The sequence below is a fragment of the Varanus komodoensis genome, unplaced genomic scaffold (assembly GCF_004798865.1).
Source record: "Varanus komodoensis strain SLA01 unplaced genomic scaffold, ASM479886v1 scaffold12, whole genome shotgun sequence".
In the NCBI taxonomy this organism is placed as follows: domain Eukaryota; kingdom Metazoa; phylum Chordata; class Lepidosauria; order Squamata; family Varanidae; genus Varanus; species Varanus komodoensis.
In genome coordinates, this window is record NW_025335349.1 from 13444864 (window position 1) to 13464639 (window position 19776).

At 37.6% G+C, this 19776-nt stretch overlaps 1 protein-coding gene across 1 annotated transcript in view; it reads left to right on the forward strand.

Moving 5' to 3' along the window:
- Nucleotides 1–19776, forward strand: part of VPS13B (vacuolar protein sorting 13 homolog B) — a gene marked incomplete at its 5' end in the record, with an annotated part of 380746 nt that overhangs the window by 19653 nt on the left and 341317 nt on the right. Inside the window, 2 exons of the mRNA XM_044421459.1 lie at nucleotides 15971–16105; nucleotides 18352–18525. Coding sequence (XP_044277394.1) covers nucleotides 15971–16105; nucleotides 18352–18525 — 309 coding nt within the window. The remainder of the gene's footprint in view (nucleotides 1–15970; nucleotides 16106–18351; nucleotides 18526–19776) is intronic.

Below are 19776 nucleotides of genomic sequence, written 5' to 3' on the forward strand. Positions count from 1 at the left end.
TTTCATTGACCAAATGTGTCATTGCAACATTAACTAAAGTCTGGAAAAAAGTTCTCAAGGTCTTTGCTTTAATGAAAAATCTAACATGTAGTGCACTTGCTGATATAATCAAGTCAATGGAATTTCCAAAATCTTTAGTTAATGTTTTCTGAGTATGAAGCAATAATGTTTTTATGAAGTAGCATTAAAAAAGCATTTGTTGAAGTAGAGAGCAGATGGATTAGAAGGATCTGTTTGTAACAGCAATCAGCAATGATCATGGTATACCGTTACAATCACCCTATAAAATAGCCTGTATTTGAAAAAAGAAAGAAAAAAGAAACGAAGAAAGAGGTTGTGGGAGAAGGGTAAGCATCCGTCTAAGTGAAGCCTGGTAGGGATCTGGAGCCTCTTATATTTTGAGATTGTTTCTCCAGCTGTCTTGATGAACATTAGTTTTCAGTCTGCAAACCTCTATGACTTTAACTTTCATTTTAACTTTGTTTACAGTAATTATGGTTATGGTGACTAGAGAGAGATGTAATTATAATGTTTCCCAGACCTCTGCACTAAAATAATAAATGCAAGAGGAGATGTAAAAACTGTGTTCTAAAAGGCTTCCCCTTTTTTCCACATAAGTCATGAGAGGGTAAATTAGGCTTGTCCGTGTCTGACATCGCATCTACTCCTTCCAACCTGCCACTTTCTAGCACAATTTAGCCATTTCTGAATTGCCTGTTCTATTGTCCAGTATCCTTTAGCCACATTTTGACTTATATAATAATCTAGCCAAGTGTTTGTGTGCTCCATTTATTCTGGGAAGGCATTTCTTTTAGTACAGTGGCAGTATAATGCACGGTATATCCTACATACTCACAACACCATCCTGAGACTATTTGGTAGTAGATGGTATACACTAGTAGTAGATGTTTAAACAAACAAACAAACACAAAGATGGAACGGTAAAAACAAAAAACACATAGTGGATTAATATGGCCAGGTGCAGCTCTTTGTTCATGGAAACATTGCCGGTCCCTGCCAAACATCAGTTGCAGTGGGAATAATTGACTCCATTTCACTCAGTTGAAGGAGGAACCTGTCTGCTCACAGTGATCAAGATATGTCCCTGGAAAACCTCCCTATCACATACCACAACCTGTCATGCGCAGTGACAAGGAGCACGTTCCACTGCCTGAGAGTGTCTGTGACACAGGCAGAAATGACAGCCATTCGGAGCTCCCAGAAGATCTAACAGGGTGATTCAAATCCCCTTTTACCAGACATATGGTATTCAGAAGCTCACCAAAGGGTATACAGGGTTTGAAACAGGATATATGAGCCCAATCCCTGGCAAATTTGTTTACAAATACTTATTGTAAACCTTCCCAAGGGCACATGCAACAAAATGTAAAAACCACAAAACATAACATAATAATGATAACATAAAAGGACAGCTCTCATATTTTGTACTTGGTCCTTCAGAAGTGTGTAATCCTGTCTGGGACTGGTTGCCTGGATTGTTTCAGCTCATTCTCCATCCCCAAGCCAAGTGTAGATCTAAAGGTTAATGGAGCCAAAATTTGTTCCTTTAGCTATGGGTCATTTTCCCCTACCCCAGTGCACAAAACCCATTCCAAAGTGTGTCTTGCCACATGTCTTTTGACAGATTATGAGACAGGCCCATGGTTGCTGTAGTTCAGGATTTCATGGCCATCACACCAAACTAGTCTGGGAGATCTTGGTCATACTCTGCTTTCAGCTGTCATGACCAGACACAAAGGAGAGTAATCTCTCTTTCAGGAAACCACACTGCAAGCTTCACAGAGGAGCACCCTATTCATTCAGCTACAGCAGGAGACCAGAGGCAGAAGCCTTCAAATGCTAGTCTCAGGACTAAGTCACATATTGGTGAAGGACAGTTCAGGTTTCACATCCAAAATATTGCAAATTTAAAACTTGGATATAATCTGGGAAAGTCTGAGAGGTCTCACACACCCCAAGAGAGTATGGTGTCATAGTCATCAGTGGGAGTGCTGTGAGAGCCTATAGCCTGACTCCTGCACAGGTCAGCTAGCCTTTTTTCCCTGGCAACCCATGTGACCAATTATCTCTGCTTGGACAGCAGTCCAATTAATGGTTGTTCAGCCTCCTTTTGTCTGATACACCATGGCAGCAGCACCCATCCCACCTGGTGATGTTGCAAGCCATACATTTATAGTCCATGCAATTAAATGCAACCATAGGTTCAAACTCTGGGTTGTTCCTCCTTCAACAATCCAGAATTCTATGACTGGAAAAGGAGTATCCCTGATTTGTTTATCATAGTGAAAGTCAGTAAGCACATGTCATGCGAACTCACGATTTGTTAAGTCAAACCAATGCTGATCTGCCCTTTCTCATCATGATAAGAGAACTTAGATGTTGTAGGCTTAAAGTTTGTGTTCCTTTCTCTCCAATCATTGTCTGTCCCATTTGTGGTCTTACACCTACAAAGCAGATAAACCTGGTATACCCTCATGGTTGTATTGGTATAAATCAGTTATCTCAGCATAGAGGGATTTCTGTAATATCTTACAGCCCATTAGCTAGTATATCTTGAATATATGATTGTATCTTAATAATTTCTAAAAATTTGAGTTCTGATATTCTGACTGTCCTGCTGAGACATATGTATATTTTCTTTCTTGCCATTACCAATTTAAACATTCTAATTGTAATTTATTTCGCAAGTAATGGGTAACTGTTAGGTTGGAATTCCAGGAGTAAGTTCCAGCTCCTAGTGTTAAATTGTCCCATTCATTTTTTTAAAATGTTGTCAATATTTAGTAGTAATTTGCTGACTAATAAATATTATTAGGGTTTGACCTTTATTTCCCCATCCCCATTACCCATACACAGAACTAGAGGATGAATTTGCCTAACCCCAATTTATAATGATGAAATTTTAATTCTTTTCAATTTAGGTAACAGTTTAGTAGTTCTCTTATTGCATTATGCAGGTGCCACACATTTTAGACTAACATTTAGAGAGTGGCAGAACTTTTATGGAATATGTTTTAAGGAGATCACAAATTATTTTGTCCATCTTTATTTTGCTGGGCCTTCTTAATCATTTTAGTGGTATCATCATTGATGCAGTTAGGGGAAAAATGACACCACTTTGAAAAGCAATTATCAAGAAGAAACTGAAAAGAGGAAAGGAAATGTTACTTCCAAATCACAAGAAGTAGTAGTTCCTCTACTCACTAGTTAAGCCTCATCTGGAATACTGTGTCCATTACTGCGCACCAAGATTTAAGAAAGATGCAGAAAAATTAGAAAGGGCCCAGAAGAGGGACACAATAATGATCCAGGGTTTGGAAACACTGCCCTATGAGGAGAGACTGAGAGAAATGGGCATGTTCAGCCTTGAGAAGAGAAGACTGAGGGGGGACATGATAGCCCTCTATAAGTACCGCAAAGGCTGTAACGAAGAAGGTCAAGATCTCTTCTAGCTGATGCCAGAGTTTAGGACATGGAATAATCAATTCAAGTTGTGACAACCCAGATTGAGGCTGGACATCTGGAAAAGTTTCCTCACTGTCAGAGCAATATGACAGTGGAATCAGCTGTCTATAGAGGTGGGCGGGCTCTCCCACACTAGAGACATTCAAAAAGAAACTGGGCAGCCATCTGAGTGGGAAGGTGTAACATGGTGTCCTGCAACAGTAGGGGGTTGGATCTGATGGCCTTCATGGCCCCTTCCCAGCTCTACTGTGATATGAAAATTAATAGGACAAAGGCAGCACAATATGTATAAAAACATTCCAGTTAACTATATATCTGCATATTGCAGAATGTGCTCACATCTTGTAAAACATTATGTAAACATTATCCATTAATGATGGATAAATGAGAACAGGTTTCTCTGAAATATTAAAAAAATACAGGAAAAGAAAATTAATTGTTGTGTTGTGCCTTTTGAAGAAACAATGTCATTATATGGAAAGTAAAACTCTTGAAAAGAAGTTAAATTTTATTCTTATCAGAGAACTATCAACTCTTAACTTTAACTGTGCCCTGTGAAAAAGAGGACCATTTATGTTGGGCATATTCCTAAAATAAGTTAATAGTAGAAAGATTAGTGATTTGACTGAAACAAAAAAATATTGGGCCCTATCATGTTGGTTAGCTAGCTTCTTGCTTCTTAGCTTTATTTCCAAGTGGCATTGCTGTCCATGTTGTTCCAAAGACTGGCCTTCCCATGAAGTGGGGTGAATCTCTTCAGGAAGTGCATTTGGAAGGGCAGTAGATCAGTGTTGTACTGTTGTATAAATCCATGTGATGGCATCCTGTGTAGGCATGTTTGTCATGCAGAAATATTTCTTGACAGTCTACACATAGCTGTTGTAATGTGTAAAATAACTCAGTGTTGTCCCAGGAGAGTCTGCTACTATTTGCTAGGGAGCACAGAAGTCAGATCCTAAGAACATCTTTCATAGGATAAGCAGATTATTCCACCATTTTGGGATGAATATGTTGACTCAGCTGCCTGCCCTTTAAAATGTGCCCTAATTTTTGGCCCTGGAGCATGGAAACTATTAGGCAATAGCCAGATTCAAGTCTAACTCAAAGCTGTCAAAATTTGCATACAGTCATTATACAAATGCGTCTTTTTACAGGAAAAACTTTGCTTCTTAATTTGATAACAGGATAAAAATTCTTGAATGTTTCTTTTATCTAGCACTCATAAAAAGATGTACAGTAACTCAGTGTAAGGTTAAGTGGATCTTAAAAGCATAGAATGCAGAAAATACCACATAATTATGGCAAAATATAATATATAATAAGAGATTTCACAGTGTACAAACTTTAACTGATTACACTGATTTGTGCTTAGTAAAGCCAATACAAATAATGGCAACATCTGTCAACGACCAGCCTCTAGCATGAAACTCTTTTAACATTTTGCACATAATAAACTATTTTATATATAAACTACCTTATTGTTTATATTAGAAGACTAAAGAATATTCACTCTTTTTCCAGCATTTAAACAAAAACTTTAATAAGTAGACTTTGCATAAAAATGACACAATCCAGCAGTTATTTGTAAGGCCAGCAGAATCATAAATTTGCCATCCATGGTTTTCCAAAAATACTAACCCATATTGTTCTCTCTGGACCTGTTGCAGGGATGATTAATCCAGCTGCTGAGGTTTCCCTTTATGCGTTTGATGGAACACTTGGCTTGCTTGGCTACAGCTGTGTGTTTATGTGCAGTGCACACCTGCAGGGTCTGCCTGACAAATAGCTGTAGTATGCATGGTATACAAAATTACCCTGGCAGTGCTGCAAATAAGGAAGTTTCTGTTTTTGAAGTCCATATGTGCGTGAGCTTGAGATGCCAGCTGGGGTATTTATGTTGCATTGCACAGATGTAAAACTGCCAACTGATTTTATACCAAATAAAGGCTAATCTTTTTATACATAGTTGGTGTCAGAATTATGAAGTGGTACGTAAGAATGTTCTCATGACTTAAGCGTCTTTTAAAATAAAATCTGATGTTTAGAAATGCTGCAACTAAGAATGTAAGTAGAAAAATAAAGACAGAAGTAGACTGCTTTTTAGGTAAATACTATAAGAATGTTAAAGGGGTTTATTATGAATAATGTATAGTTATTGGGTGCAAATCATGATAAAGATTTGATTTATTGTACATATATCCAGTAAATTAGAGAACCTTTTTTCCTGTAGGCCACTTCATCTCTGTGCTGAATTCAGTTTATGGCCTCTGAATTGTGAAATCCAAATGTATATTGCTACTTAGCTTGAAAGCTGTGTCTTCCTGTTTTCAGGAGAACCATTTGTAACAGATATTCAAACAGGCACCATGTGAATGGTTAGCATTTATTTTGGTAAATCAAACTTTTAAATATGCTTTATTTTTCAGAGAATAAGACATAACACCCCTTTTGAATGTATGCATAAAACAAACATGTGTTAAAGTAGTAAATAATAGTCAAGCTTCTGTAAATGTTAACAGCCAAATCCTTGTTAGATATCTGATTGGTGCACACAGCAATAAACTAGACAAAATATATCAAGTGACTTGTTAAATACGGAAAGCACACACTCATTACTTTTAAATGTAAGGGTTCTACATTGAATTTTAAAAATACATTCAAGACAGGATCCCATCAAAGCTAAATACTTCTAAGTCCTGATTTCAGTGGGAATGTTAAAAGCTAGAAGTTGTATGTGGCAGTGTGGAAGATTTGGACTCTGATGAGCAGAAATATGGAAAATAAAGGTCAGGCAGTGGGTAAGGAAAAAAAACTAAATCAAGAGTCTAGATCACAGCCAAGTTTCTGTAGAAGAAACAGAAGCAGGATCAGAATAAGATTAGAGACTGGCAGAGAGAACTCAGAGAACAGAAATAACAAGTCTGACACAGTGTTTCCCCTTCTTGGATGCACATCTTAACATGATAAGCGGGGTTGAGAGTGTCAGAAAAGCTGAGAGCAATGCCATCAGGAGGCCAGAAGAGTCTCACTAGTTTGATCTCCTAGCAGGGTCATCCAAGACAGAATACTCAAGGCTGGAACACCAAACTAAAATGGATCCACCCTCTTCACGAGTAACGTCCAAGAAAAAGAAAATAAAAAGACAACTGAACTCATTAACAGTGTTGGGGTAGAGAAACTTCTGAAAGGCAGCTACTGGGCAGCAGTGGTAATTGAAGGTGACACTGGCGGAGGATCTCTCTCAGACAAAGAGAGTGATGCTTAAACTAACTCCTGTTAGGACTGTGCAGAAGCAGAATGTGGTAATTTGCTTCTTAATTTTCTTACCTTGAAAACTCTGATGAAATAATCCAAAATTAAAAAAGAGATTATTCCAGAAGATGGAACCACAAGGTTGGAAGGCACTTTACAAACTAATGGCGAAGGGCAAAGGACAACTGCAAGTGGTACTGTTGCTAATGACACTATTAGATAAAATTGAAAGGAAGCCTAATGGGTGACATGAACATAGGTGAAAGAAAAGTTCATTGCTGTACAACACATACAACTGGGACATGGAAATGTGAGAACATGAATCAAGGCAAACTGGAAATCATATCAAGAAATGGAAAGATGAACTTTGTACTACTTGGTGTGAGAGACCCTAAGTGAACTGAAATGGAACATTGCCAATCAGACAAAAGCAACATGCTTGAGTCTGGAAATGACAAACTCAGAAGAAATGGAGTGGCTCTAAAACTGTGGCAAGATGTAACACAGGCAGTAAGAGGCTATAATACAAAATCTCACCAAATAGTATCAATCAGAATTAGTGGAAAACCTATCAACATAACCATCATTCAAGTCTGTGCTCCAACAACACATACTGAAGAAGACATTGAAAAAAATTAGGTATTCAAGAGAAAATTGAAAGAAACACCAAATCAAAATACTGTTGATTTGTGGTGACTGGAATGCAAAAGTAGTAAACAAAGCAGAATCAAACATTGCTGGGAAATTTGGCTTGCGGGTACAAAACAAATCAGGAGAACATAGTATTTAGTGAAACCACCAATCTTTTCATTGCAAAAACAATTGCTCAGACAGTTGTATGCATGGACTTAACCAGATGGCCAATACAGAAATCAACAGGTTATGTAATTGGAAGCAGAAGGTAGAGAAGGTGTGTTCTTGCTGCCAAAAGAAGACAAGGACTAGACTGCTGCAGTGACCATCAATTCTTAATTTCAAAGGACAGAGCCAAGCTAAAAAAGATAACCCACAGAGACGTAGAGCCAAACCATAACTTCAGAAAGATCCCTGAAGAATTGAAAGTTCACACAAATAACATATTTGCAGATTTGCACTTAATTGACTGTGAGCCAGAACTTTAGACCGAAATTAGAGACAATAATTGGGAAGAATGCCACAAGAAAATCCCAGTAGCAACAACAACAAACAAAAAAGCCTATACAGAGAAGAGAAGAAACAAAGTTGCTAAGGACAGGCGAAAAACAAAGGTGACAAAAATAGGGCCAGAATCCTGATTGCAAGCTTTCTGCAGCTATCACACAGAGACAGAAATAAGTATTAAAATGATCTGTGCAAAGAAATAGAAGAGAACAAAAGAGGAAAAACAAACCTTTTCCATAAGATTGAAGAAATCATATGGGAATTCAAACCTAGATTAGGAATGATAAAAGACAAACAGGGGGACACTATCTGACCGGGAGAATATAAAGAGAAAGTGGAAAGAATATACAGAGGGGGACTATACAGAAGAGATGAAAAGTTAACAGCATTCTTCAAAGAGGAACTCTATGAGGAGGGGCCTGCAATATTGCAAAGCAAAATGAAAGATGCTCTGAAAGCAATTAGAAGGAATAAAGTAGTTGGTGTATATAGATACTAATAGAACTGTTCCAAGCTGCAAAAATGAATAGTCCAAATCCTAACAAAAATATGTGAACAAATATGGGGAACAAAACAATGACCCACAGACTGGAAACATTTGATGTGCATTCCAGTCCCCAAGAAAGAAGAGGCAAAAGAGTGCAGTGACAACAGGACCGTCACACGTCGGCAAAGTGATGCTCGAAGCATTGTAACAAAGGAAACTGCCCTATATGGAGCGAGAAATGCTTGACATCCAAGCTGGATTCCAAAAAGGAAGAGACACTCAAGGTCATATTGCAAATATATGTTGTCTCCTGGAGCACACCAAAGAATTTCAGATGATCAGTCTGTGCTTTATAGAATACAGCAAAGTCTTTGTGTAGATCACACAAAGCTATGGATGGTCCTGAAAGAGATGAGTGTGCTTCAGCACTGGTTGTCCTGATGCATAACCTGTATCACAGAGAAGAAGCAGAATATGGACAGGATACAGAGAAACAGAATGGTTTCCCAAAAGCAAAGGTGTCAGACAGTGATGCATTTTATACCACTATCTGTTCAATCTGAATGCAGAACATATCATAAGGAAAATGGGATTAGAATCAGAGTAGGGAATTAAAATTGGCAGAAGAAATCTCACTAATCTAAGAAATGCATATGATACCATACCCCTAGCAGAAAGCAGCATTAATTGAAACGACTTCTGAGGAAAGTGAAAGAAAGTGCAAAAACAGGTCTGCAGCTGAATATTAAGAAACTAAACTGAGTGTGTTTCAGCACTGGTTGCGGAGTGAGAAATGCTTGACATCCAAGCTGGATTCCGAAAAGGAAGAGGCACTTAGAAAGTGCCAATGAATTGGAATGACTTCTGAGGAAGTGAAAGAAAGTGCAAAAGCAGGACTGCAGCTGAATATTAAGAAAACACAAATAATGACTACAAAAGAATTTAATGAAGAGATAGAAAGAACCATAAGGAAGGCTGCACGCCAAAGAATTGGTGCTTTTGAATTGTGGTGGTGGAGGCAGATACTAGTGTTCTTTAGAAGGGCATATACTGAAACTGAAGTGCAAATACTTTGGCCATATGAGAAGGAAGGACTCATTGGAAAAGACCCTGATGCAAGGAAAGATTGAAGGCAAAAGGGGAATGGGATGGCAGAGGATGAGATGGCTAGATATGATGCAGTCAACATAAATTTAGGTGAACTCTGGGAAACAGTGAAGGACATGAAGGCTTGGCATTCTATGGTTCATGAATAGTTGGGCATGACTTTGCAACTGAACAAAACAATTACTTATCTTGGCTCAGTCATCAAAGAGATACTGTGACCAAGAAGTTTGAAGAAGTCTGAGACTCCAGAAAATCAGCAAGTGTAAAGATGCTTTGTCCTAACTCAAACCCTAACCCTTCCTTCAAACCCTAACCCTAACTCCTTCATCTCTCTAAGAAGAAGTTAGAAAAGAAACTGCAAAAGCAAGACTGCAGCTGAATATATAGATAACAAAAATCATGTACAGAAGAATTACATAATTTTCCTGTTAATAATGATGTAATCAAAATTATGAAAGATTTCACATTCCTTACCTCAGCCATCAGTTTAAATGGATACTGAAGCCAAAAAATTCAAAGAAGATGGAGACTTGGAAGGGCAGCAATGAAGGAACTAGAAAAAGTTAAGAAAAAGCTTAAGATCATTTAAACTACTGTATTCCCTGTGAGTATGTATGGATGTGAAAGCTGGACAATAAAGAAAGCTGACAAGAAGAAAATTGATGTTTTTGAAACATGGTGTTGGAGGAGAGATTTGTGAATACCCTGGGTCAAAAGAAGGCAAACAAGCGGGCCAGAGCTTTCCCTAGAAGCAAAAATGACAAAACTGAAGCTGTCATACATCAGACACATGCTAGGAAAAGTTGAAGGCAGATGACAAATGGGATGCTAGTAACGGGAGTCTACAAAAGCAAGCAAGCAAGCAAGCAAGCAAGCAAGCAAGCAAGCAAGCAAGCAATAAATGGGAAGACCAAATATGAGATATATTGAATCCATAAAAGAGGTGACAGACTTGAAAGAACTGAATGGAATTGTCATTGACAGGACATTTGGAGGACTTTCATTCATCAGATCACCACAAGTCAGAGATGAACTGATGGGACATAACAACAACGTTTTTATGAGTTGCTCAGATTCCAAGACTAGAGCTAATTGTTCAGTCAGGATGGGATTTTCCATCCCTGTCATCTGCAAAGTGGGAGGGGAGCAGTCTTACAGCAACCAGTGCTTCAGCTGCACACCATATCCTTGAGATGCTTTGTGCACTGCTTTTCACACTGATGGGGAAACTGATCTAGGAGCCAGGCTGGAGGAAACATTTGTACCTGAAAATGTGGCAGGCAGGGAAAGGCCTAAAACTGTTCTGCTGTCTCAAATATTTGATGGAGTTCTTGTGGAGAAACCATCTTCAAAGATATTTTTGGTTCCTAATTTTTCAGTATATTTACAAAAGAAATGCTTGTGTATGAAACACATTATTAGGTTTTCTGAATTCTAGGAGAGAATAAATCTAAAACTTGTGAAATGGAATGTTGGAGGGTGGTAGCAAACTTATTAAGCATAATTTCCATGATTTACTTTCTTTACATAATTCTTTTCAAATAGGTTATTTGAACAAAGCATTGGACCTCCCATGAGAGGTTATGCTGCAAAGATGGCCATTTTACTTAGTGGCCACTTCAACACTTGTAAAATGGTTTTTACTTCAAACAATATTGCTGCCACTGCAGGTTGTATGTATACAGATGAAAGTGTGTAGTTCTTGGCTCATGCACAGATGTCTTTCAATAAAGCTGGCCTGTAATTTCTTCAAATTGCTTGGTTTATCAGCAGCACATGTCATCAATCCTGGAGTGCTTGCTCAAGTCAAGCTCAGAATTCTTAGCTTACACATGCAGCTGCAAACAGGTGAACAGGCAGAAAGTAATTTGTGCAGCTTGGTGGCTGTCAGACAAAAGACAGACAATCTGTGTTTTAAACAGATTGCAGGCCTTGCATGAGCCAGACAAAAGGGATTTCTACAACTGCAAATAATTCCAAGGTTGACATATTTTCCTTTCTGCCATTGGGTGATTTGTTAAAATTGGAAACAATGAATGTAATAAATCTACAGAGAAACTGGAGATAAGATGAAAGAAAAAAGAAATCACTAAATAAGTTCTCACCCTTCTGTTGAAAAGGGTATAACCGGCATACATATAGATCTCTCTCTCTTTCTAAGTTATGATCATAGTCTCATAAAGCTACTTAAATGCATATGCTACACTATGGCAAAAAAGTTTAATTGCTAGATTTAAATGTATTAAATGAGTTAGTATGTGGGCTTAGATCTTTGTCTCAGAAGATTACCTGTTGATTCTAGAAGACTAGAAACAACAGGTAATTCAGTCAGTATTGAGAATTAAAAAGCCATTATGATGGAAACAGGGAGGGGAAATAATTCCATCAACTAAAGTGTGCAGGGCAGGGTGGAAGCAACAGAAAAATGCTTAACTTTTGCATTTTATTATTGAAGTAGCATTTCTTCTAGAAACTAGTTGTACTAGATGAACCTACATGTATGATAGGGTGTGCTGTGTGTGTGCCCTAATAATTGCATGGCATATATTCACAGAGGATGAGATCATTATCCAATAAAGAAAGGTTTCAGTCTTGGTGAATCAATTGGATACCATATTTAGGGGGTAAATGCACACATACAGATTGCTGTCAGCAGTCCAAATTGCTGATCAGAGAGTCTTTATACACATTGGTAATGTGCTGTGCGATATAAGCTGAAATATATTCCACGAGGGAGGAAAATGGAATAGTTTACATGCACTGTTCCTAAGTGCAATAAGTCTAAAGCTCCATTACTCACTTTAAGCAGGTGCTTTTTATATGAGAAATATAAAACTGTTGATGAAATTATTGGTTTGCACAGGTATAGTTTAACTTCTAGTGGTCTGACCAGATAAAAACTAAAACCATTCCCACAAACATTTATTTAATACTTTTGAAGATTTAATATTATTTTGGTAGAAGGAATTGTCATTTTTGCCAGGGTTAAAGTCCTTAATCACTACTGTTGCATGATTCTAGGTTCCTGCTCAGCAGGTGTATGAAGCTTGAGTAAATAGAAACACTTCAAGTTGAATTTCCATTCACTTCCAACTGTGATTCATAGAGTTCCTTAAGGGTCCATGCATGTGACAGATGAATGAGGAAGATTTGAATCAATGTACTTTTGTATAAATGTCTGCATGTATAGGTAGAGGGGAGTGTAAGTGGCAGATACTGGAAGGGGAAGGGGATACAAGCTGGAAATAGTGCAAAGTGAAATTTGAAAGGTAAAAAGATGAAAATGAAAACATACATAAATTTTGTAAGTCAAGATTAAAAGAATTTGCTCAGCCTAGAAGAAATGTGAAATTGCTGATCTTCCAACAAAGGTAAGATCAGCCCCTACATTGGAGGAGTGGAAAATGGCAAGTAGAACAGAACTTTTTAAAGAAACAGTTTCTGCCCCTGGTATTGCAATGGGAACAAAGTTTGAGCTTGTACACATTTCCCCATTTCTCTACTCTGACACAGTTATAAGGAGGAAATTTGAGCTTTGAATGTTGCAAAAAAATATCTGGTACTTTTGATATCAACAAATAGTTAATCTTAAGGTTTGTTTGAAACAATCCAATACAAAATCATGGGCTATCAAACAGGCTGGTTTCCGTCATCGTTCAGATTAGCTACAGTTTAGAGTTCAGGTTTTTAAACCACAGTTTGGGGTACGCATGTTACACAGTTAATCAGAAAGAGAAAAATGTTCCAATATCCTTTTTGCTATGCTTGATGGAGATAAAGGAGTGGGAACTACTTGAATTCATTGCTGCTTATTCCATATCTGAATTGGCCCACTGCCAGAAACCAAGTCCTTGTGAATTTATTTACTGTCGAATATCCAGAAGAGTTTTGCCAGTGTTCAGTCAACTCCATTGTAGCTACTGCAAGAAGAAATAAAATTAGGTTCTCATGGAGAAACTGTTCTTGATTGTCTTCCCATACTAAAAGATGCACTAACTTTGGGTTAAAGACTTACAAGTACTTTCCAACTTATGATAGAAAAGAAGTAAGTAAAGAAAGACCTCCCAAGAAATGTATTGCTTACAGAATTATTTCAAAAGATGTATATATAAAATCCAAGTGTCTGGACATCAAAACTTCTGGGGGTGCAGGGGAGGATGGGTGAACAAAATTTCTTAAAATTTATTGTATTGGTGACTCCTTTATATTTCAGTATTTTTCTCTCTTTCACCCAGATCTTGCTAATTTTTTCCATTTGGCTTTCAGTTTTCTGAGAAGTCTATAACAGATTTTGATGCACCTTTTAATACTGTTAGATGCATTTAGCACTGTTTCTGCCTGCAAATTCAGAAATCTCTTCTTTACTATAATCATTTTTATGTACAAAATCTGTACACCTGCACCAAGTTGTAAGGAACTGTTTTTTGCCTGTGGGGTGAATTGTCACCAACCTAGTAAGTGGAAGATGTGTGCCAGCAGTCTACATGGACACCAGCCAAACTGTCCAGTGTAGCTGAAACCATTGGTGAATGGACGTACATCCCTCTCATTTTCATACCCATGGAGATGTTCCCACACACTCTAATTAGATCCTTCCAGCAAATCCATGCAGAAGGCAGGACACATTTTCCTTACTCAAAGCTATAAGAGGCTCCCTTCCCTTCCCTTTCTTCTGAGAAAAGAAAAGCGTTTATCTGATCTGCTGAATATCAGAAATAAGACCTTCTCTCTCTGTGACTGGGCAAGTAAAGAGGCAGGGCACTGGGAGTTTGGAAATAGGACAAATTTTCAGAAACTCCCATAAATTTTTCTTGGACAAAGGAAACAGGTGCCAATCACCAAGTGTATGTGTATGTGGGCACATCTCCCCAGCAAGCAGGGATAGATGAGGCTCTTAAGAGATAGAAACTGGGCAAGGTCACCCAGATACTCATAACTCAATGGGATCTGAACATCTGACTCCTCATATTGGTTCTTTGTAAGTAAGCGTTTTTAAATTCTATGTATACAGGGTTTCAGAAGAATCCATTGGATTATATTCTTTCTGTCTTCTGAAACTATTGAACCAATAAGAAAAATTGATCACAGTTTCTCTTCTCAATAGCATAAAAATGTGTTTGGTTAATAAAAATAGTATTTGTACAGTAGTGCAGCCTTATTACTGCTCCCCTAGGCATTGTAACTGTGTTTAATTATATTGTCTCATGCTATTTTTCCACAGCAGGAATGGTTCACTTGAAAAAGAGCTGTTCTCATCTTTCAGTATGTAGCCTCATAGTTTTTAAAGAACAGCTGGTCACAAGAGTTTGTAGTGGAAAGAGGTTCATTTAGCTATTTGTTGTATAGTGATGTGAAACTCCTATAACACAAAGCAAGCTACTTGAAAAGCACTGCTTGGAGGCCATGTCAAATCAAAATAATGATTTTATATCAAGGCTGTTCACCAGGTAGCATGTTATTATTTATTAATGTAACTGGTACTGAATGCTAAACTATTGTGTGTGAAAGGAGGCTTCTCGTAGTGCAATGTGTATGATACTCTGTGCGACACTCTTTACTAGTCCATGTCTTGTGCTTCCAGATGCAAATAAAGAGAGGGTTCAATTTAAACTTGACCAATTTGTGTTTGGAATTCCTTGTAAAATGAGGGGGAGGGAAATTAAATTTCTTTTGTTCTTTTCAGTAACTTTTTTTTCTTACAGTTGTGTTAACTAACTTTTCCAAATACTGGAGGTTTATGAATGTTATGAAATAAGAATGGCTGCAGCCAAATGTAATGTGGGTGGCTCTTCCATTTGCATTCCTGTGCAACGGTGCCAAAGTTCTGCACTCCTGACCTATTGCATCCCCCACTGTTGCAGTACTAGGTATTTCTTCAGAAGCAGCTGCCAGTAAGTGCAAGTGCTTAGTTGTGCCAAACTGTGCAGTAGTAGCGTCCTTGAGAGACTACTGCAAATGGAGACTGAGAAGAGACCACCAAACATATTTCCACTTTTGATGTAAAGCAATGTTTGAACTTTGGTTTCCATAAAAAGATGGCAAGTTCGGTTACCTGCTGTGCAACTCAGCTGCATATGTTTAATTTTTTATTTTGCTACTGAATTAAAAGTTCTTTCCATGCAAGCTAAGATGGTTTTTACCTGTTTTAACATGCCAAAATCACACGATTAAATGTTGCTAGAGAAAACTGGCTTTGTCTGTATTGTAAAACGAAAACAATGTTTATTGTCTATGTAAAGGCTATTAGCTAATTAATTTAAAACAAATTTTTGTAGTTTTTATGTATATACATGTGTTCATATCTGATATAGGTATCATATGCATGTCTATGTAAATAAAGGTATCCTGTACCGAGACTCACCTTAGAGTCCAAACAAAAGCTCTGTAGGACTGTCTAAAGGAGATAATGAAAGTATAATTGAATGTAAGTTCCTTGGTGATAGAATATAAAATATTTAAATTCAACAGGCTAGTACATTTGCAGTTTTCTTTTATTAGGTGTGAAATCTAAGAATCCCCTGCCAACTCTTGAGGGCTCAATCCAGAATGTTGAATTGAAGTACTGCAGCACATCATTGGTCAAATGTGCCTCTGGGACCATGGGATCAATAAAAATTTGTGCCAAAGCCCCAGGTATGTGCAGCTGGACCATGTAAAAGTTTATGGCCTGTGTAGGAGAATTGGCCTTGCTTTTTACAAGGAGAGTTACTGAAACAAGAATTTATTCATTGTTTCTATGAATCAGAGATATTTTTGTTTTGTTTTTAGAAGCATGGTAGAATGATGTAGCATTGCGTCATCAAAAGGCAAATAAACAGTACCAAACTGTATTAAGGTGTTTTGGTTGTTAAAGATCTTGAGAGTGCCATATCTACAAAGGTCAAAATCAAGAAAAAGATCAATACCAATAAATATTTCTGTGAAATCAGGGAGACTATTTTTTAAAAACTGAAGCCATTTCCTGAACTTTATTTATTTATTTATTTACTTAAAACTTTTGTATGCTGCCCAGTTGTGCCACAGCACCTCAGGGTAGCTTACCTATCTCAGGTGTATCAGTGTTTTAACCACACTGTTGTGTTTTAAATCTTTACCGTGTTCTAAATATATCTAAAGGTTAGATCTTTTACCAATGTTGAAATAATATACTGAATGCGATTTTTATGTTGGATTTATGATTATCACAGTTCAGATACTGGGTTATATCCAATGGTGTTTGCCAGTGGAATGGAATTCTTTAGTGAGGCTTTCCCCAGCTTGGTCCCTTCCAGACTGAACTACAAGCCTCAGCTTTCCTGATTATTGGTCATATTGGATGGGACTGATGAAGCTTCCTTCCATCTGGGAGGAACCATGGGGAAGGACATGCTACTAGGCTAGATTACTTTTCGCGCTACATCTTTGCAATGTCTGTCCATCTGTTCTGTAGGGTAGGAGGTTTCTCTGGAGTTTATTTAAGAGACTTGAAGGGCCATAGAGGGAGGAAGGAGAAAATCTGTTGCAGGCATGGAAGTCAGCCCACATAAAGTTGAATGTAGCCCAAAGGGCTTCAAATTAAATATATGGGAAGAGTAGTCTTTACAGTTATATCATTAAAGAGTTCCAGTCAGAATATGAGTGCAGCCCCAGAATTAATCTCATCCTTAATTTTGTATGGGGGTCCTGTTACCCAATATTGGATTTTTTAAAAATCACATTGCTAATTAAAACTTTTTGGAAAAAGAGATATAAACAATACGGTTACTTGTCACCTTCTGTGAGGTACTCCTTTGCAAGAGGGAGCAGCCTTGCACAGAAAAAGTCTTGCTCCTGATTTCCTAATGTTCCTGTAAATGATGTCAGTAATATAATTGTAACCAGAAAAAGCACACCTCACAGTGGACAGATAACCAAAGGACCTCCCATTTTCACCTCCCATTCTTCCTTTGTGTTATTTGCTTACCTTCTTGGGAACAGGGACCAGAATAGAGAAGCTTGTGAATCTGGCAAATACCTTGACACTTCCTCCCTATCATCTTCTGGGGAGGCAATATCAAACTCATTTGGGGACAGCTGGAAAACATAGGGGCTGTGGGGAAAGGTGAGTGAGAATTCCCTCCTTTCCAAGGTCATAGTTCTATCTGTGTCCTTGAGCGGGAGGGGAATACAACATTTTGTATGCCTATCAGCTGGGAGGCCCTCTGAAGGTCCATGAGATTATGCTTTTAGTCATGGGAAACTGTATTGCCACGATTATCCTCATTGCCAGGTATGACATATTCCTGGTTTGCCAATTAACAACCAGTTACAATATTGAAAATGTCAAAATACAAATCCAATCTAACTTAGAGAAAATGGCATTTGTTATTACAAAATATTTTAATGCCATGGCCTGGAGATTTTAATACTAAACTTTCATTAAATGTAGTAGGAGATAGAAATCAGCCTTTGTTTCTGGGATGTGTGTGTATATTAGACTCTGTCTAGGGGCCAGAGGATTGCTCCCTAAGACATTATTTGTATCTTGTTAAATATTTGTGATACATGTAATGTTCCCATAGAACATGCATTTCATGGAGATCATTATTGGTGCATTGATTTTGATTGCCTCAAATGTTTGCAAGGTCTGTTAGTGTATGTATTTAATAAAAACAAAGTCTGAGGTGAAATACTGCTGCCATCTTTTAAAATTTATTTAATGATCAAATACTCTACAAATGTTATTTTTCAGAAATGTGTCAGAATTAAGTAAGCTGCAATTATTATGCATTCCTAAAAATGTTAATCTGCTGTTTTAGTATAATAAATGGCATGGTGGTTATATAATGAATCAGTCAATTCTGTGAATTCTAACAGACATCCATTTATTGAATAAAATATTGTTTTAATAATGTGCTTAGGTGATGGAGGGAAGGAGAAGCTGATCCCTTTAATTCAAGGCCCATCTGATACCAGAGACTTGCACAGCAGCAAGTGGCTCAATGAAAGTAGAAAGCCTGAGTCTTTGCTTGCTCCAGATTTGTTAGCCTTCACAATTCAGATTCCGCAGCCTAAGGATTACAGCTATAGTTCTGGTGAGTGCAAAATTCTTGGAAGAATTGCATTCTTTCATCTTTCTCTTTCTGTTTTGGTGTGTGGGTTCGGGTTAGGGTTGGTAAAGAGTTCTGGAAGCACGCTAAGTTAGCTGATGGGAAATATATTTGTTTGTTGCATGTAGAATGTAGTGAATTCCATTGCAATATAATTTAGAAAGTTGAAACCTACTGTTGGAATCTCCTTGTATTCTGCTACGATACAGTACTTGTGAGTGGGCCACTGTGTGAACCAAATATGGAAGAGATGCACCCTTGGTTTGGTCAGCATGGCTTCGTCTTATTCTCTTATGAAGTAATGTTAATTGTGTGTATATGTTGCCCTTTTGACACTTCACTTTTTTAATACCTATGTTGGATTGTTTTTCTTCAAGATAATGCTTTTTATAGAGCACTAATATGTTAATTTTTGTTATGAGATACATCAGTTGAAGTCTTTAACTTATCTTCAAATTGTTTTCATTAAAATATGCCCCATTTAAAGGGATGGTGTGTTCTTACTCAGCTTTAAAATGCTGGGTTAACTCTAACTAGACATTTAGTTTAGAGTGCTGCTATAGCTGTACACACTCTGCTCAGCAAGTTAAAGCTGTTCCTTATCCTTTTCCACCATCACATTATGAGGAGTGAATACTGTGGAGAATGCCTAGTTGGGTTAACCTCTTAGATGGGTCATGGAGGATAGACCCAAGAGTTTTAATTGGATGGGGAAAAAAATCAGGTTTATTTTTCATGTTCCATTTGTAATTCACGATCATCTTTAAACACTGAGAGCTTTTTCCACTTTTGAAGGATGCCCTCCTTCAGGTTAGACTGAGAAGCATGAGAGGAAAAAGTGCATTTAAGCATCTAAAGTGGCTCCAAGATTGTGATATATATTTATATTTATTTTGGACATAATGTCACAATTCATATCTATAAATTAGTGTGATCTATCCAGCCATTTTCAAGGAAAGGGGGTAGTTAGGAATATAATTGAGAAGGCTCAGAGATAATTGTCCTTTCAGAAAGACTGAGACAGAAAAGTAATAAGTTAGTTAGTAGACCAGACTGAAAGAAATCCAATGAAAGAATGAGATTCTAACACAGGATGAGTTAGAATGACATGCTAAGCTACACATTGTGGGTGGTTTGCGCAACAACCCATGGTATGCCCAGTGGAAAATGGGGCTCAGTATGGCTTGTTCACCCACTCCTTCCTCTTTCAACCATTATCCCCAGTATTCCACAGTA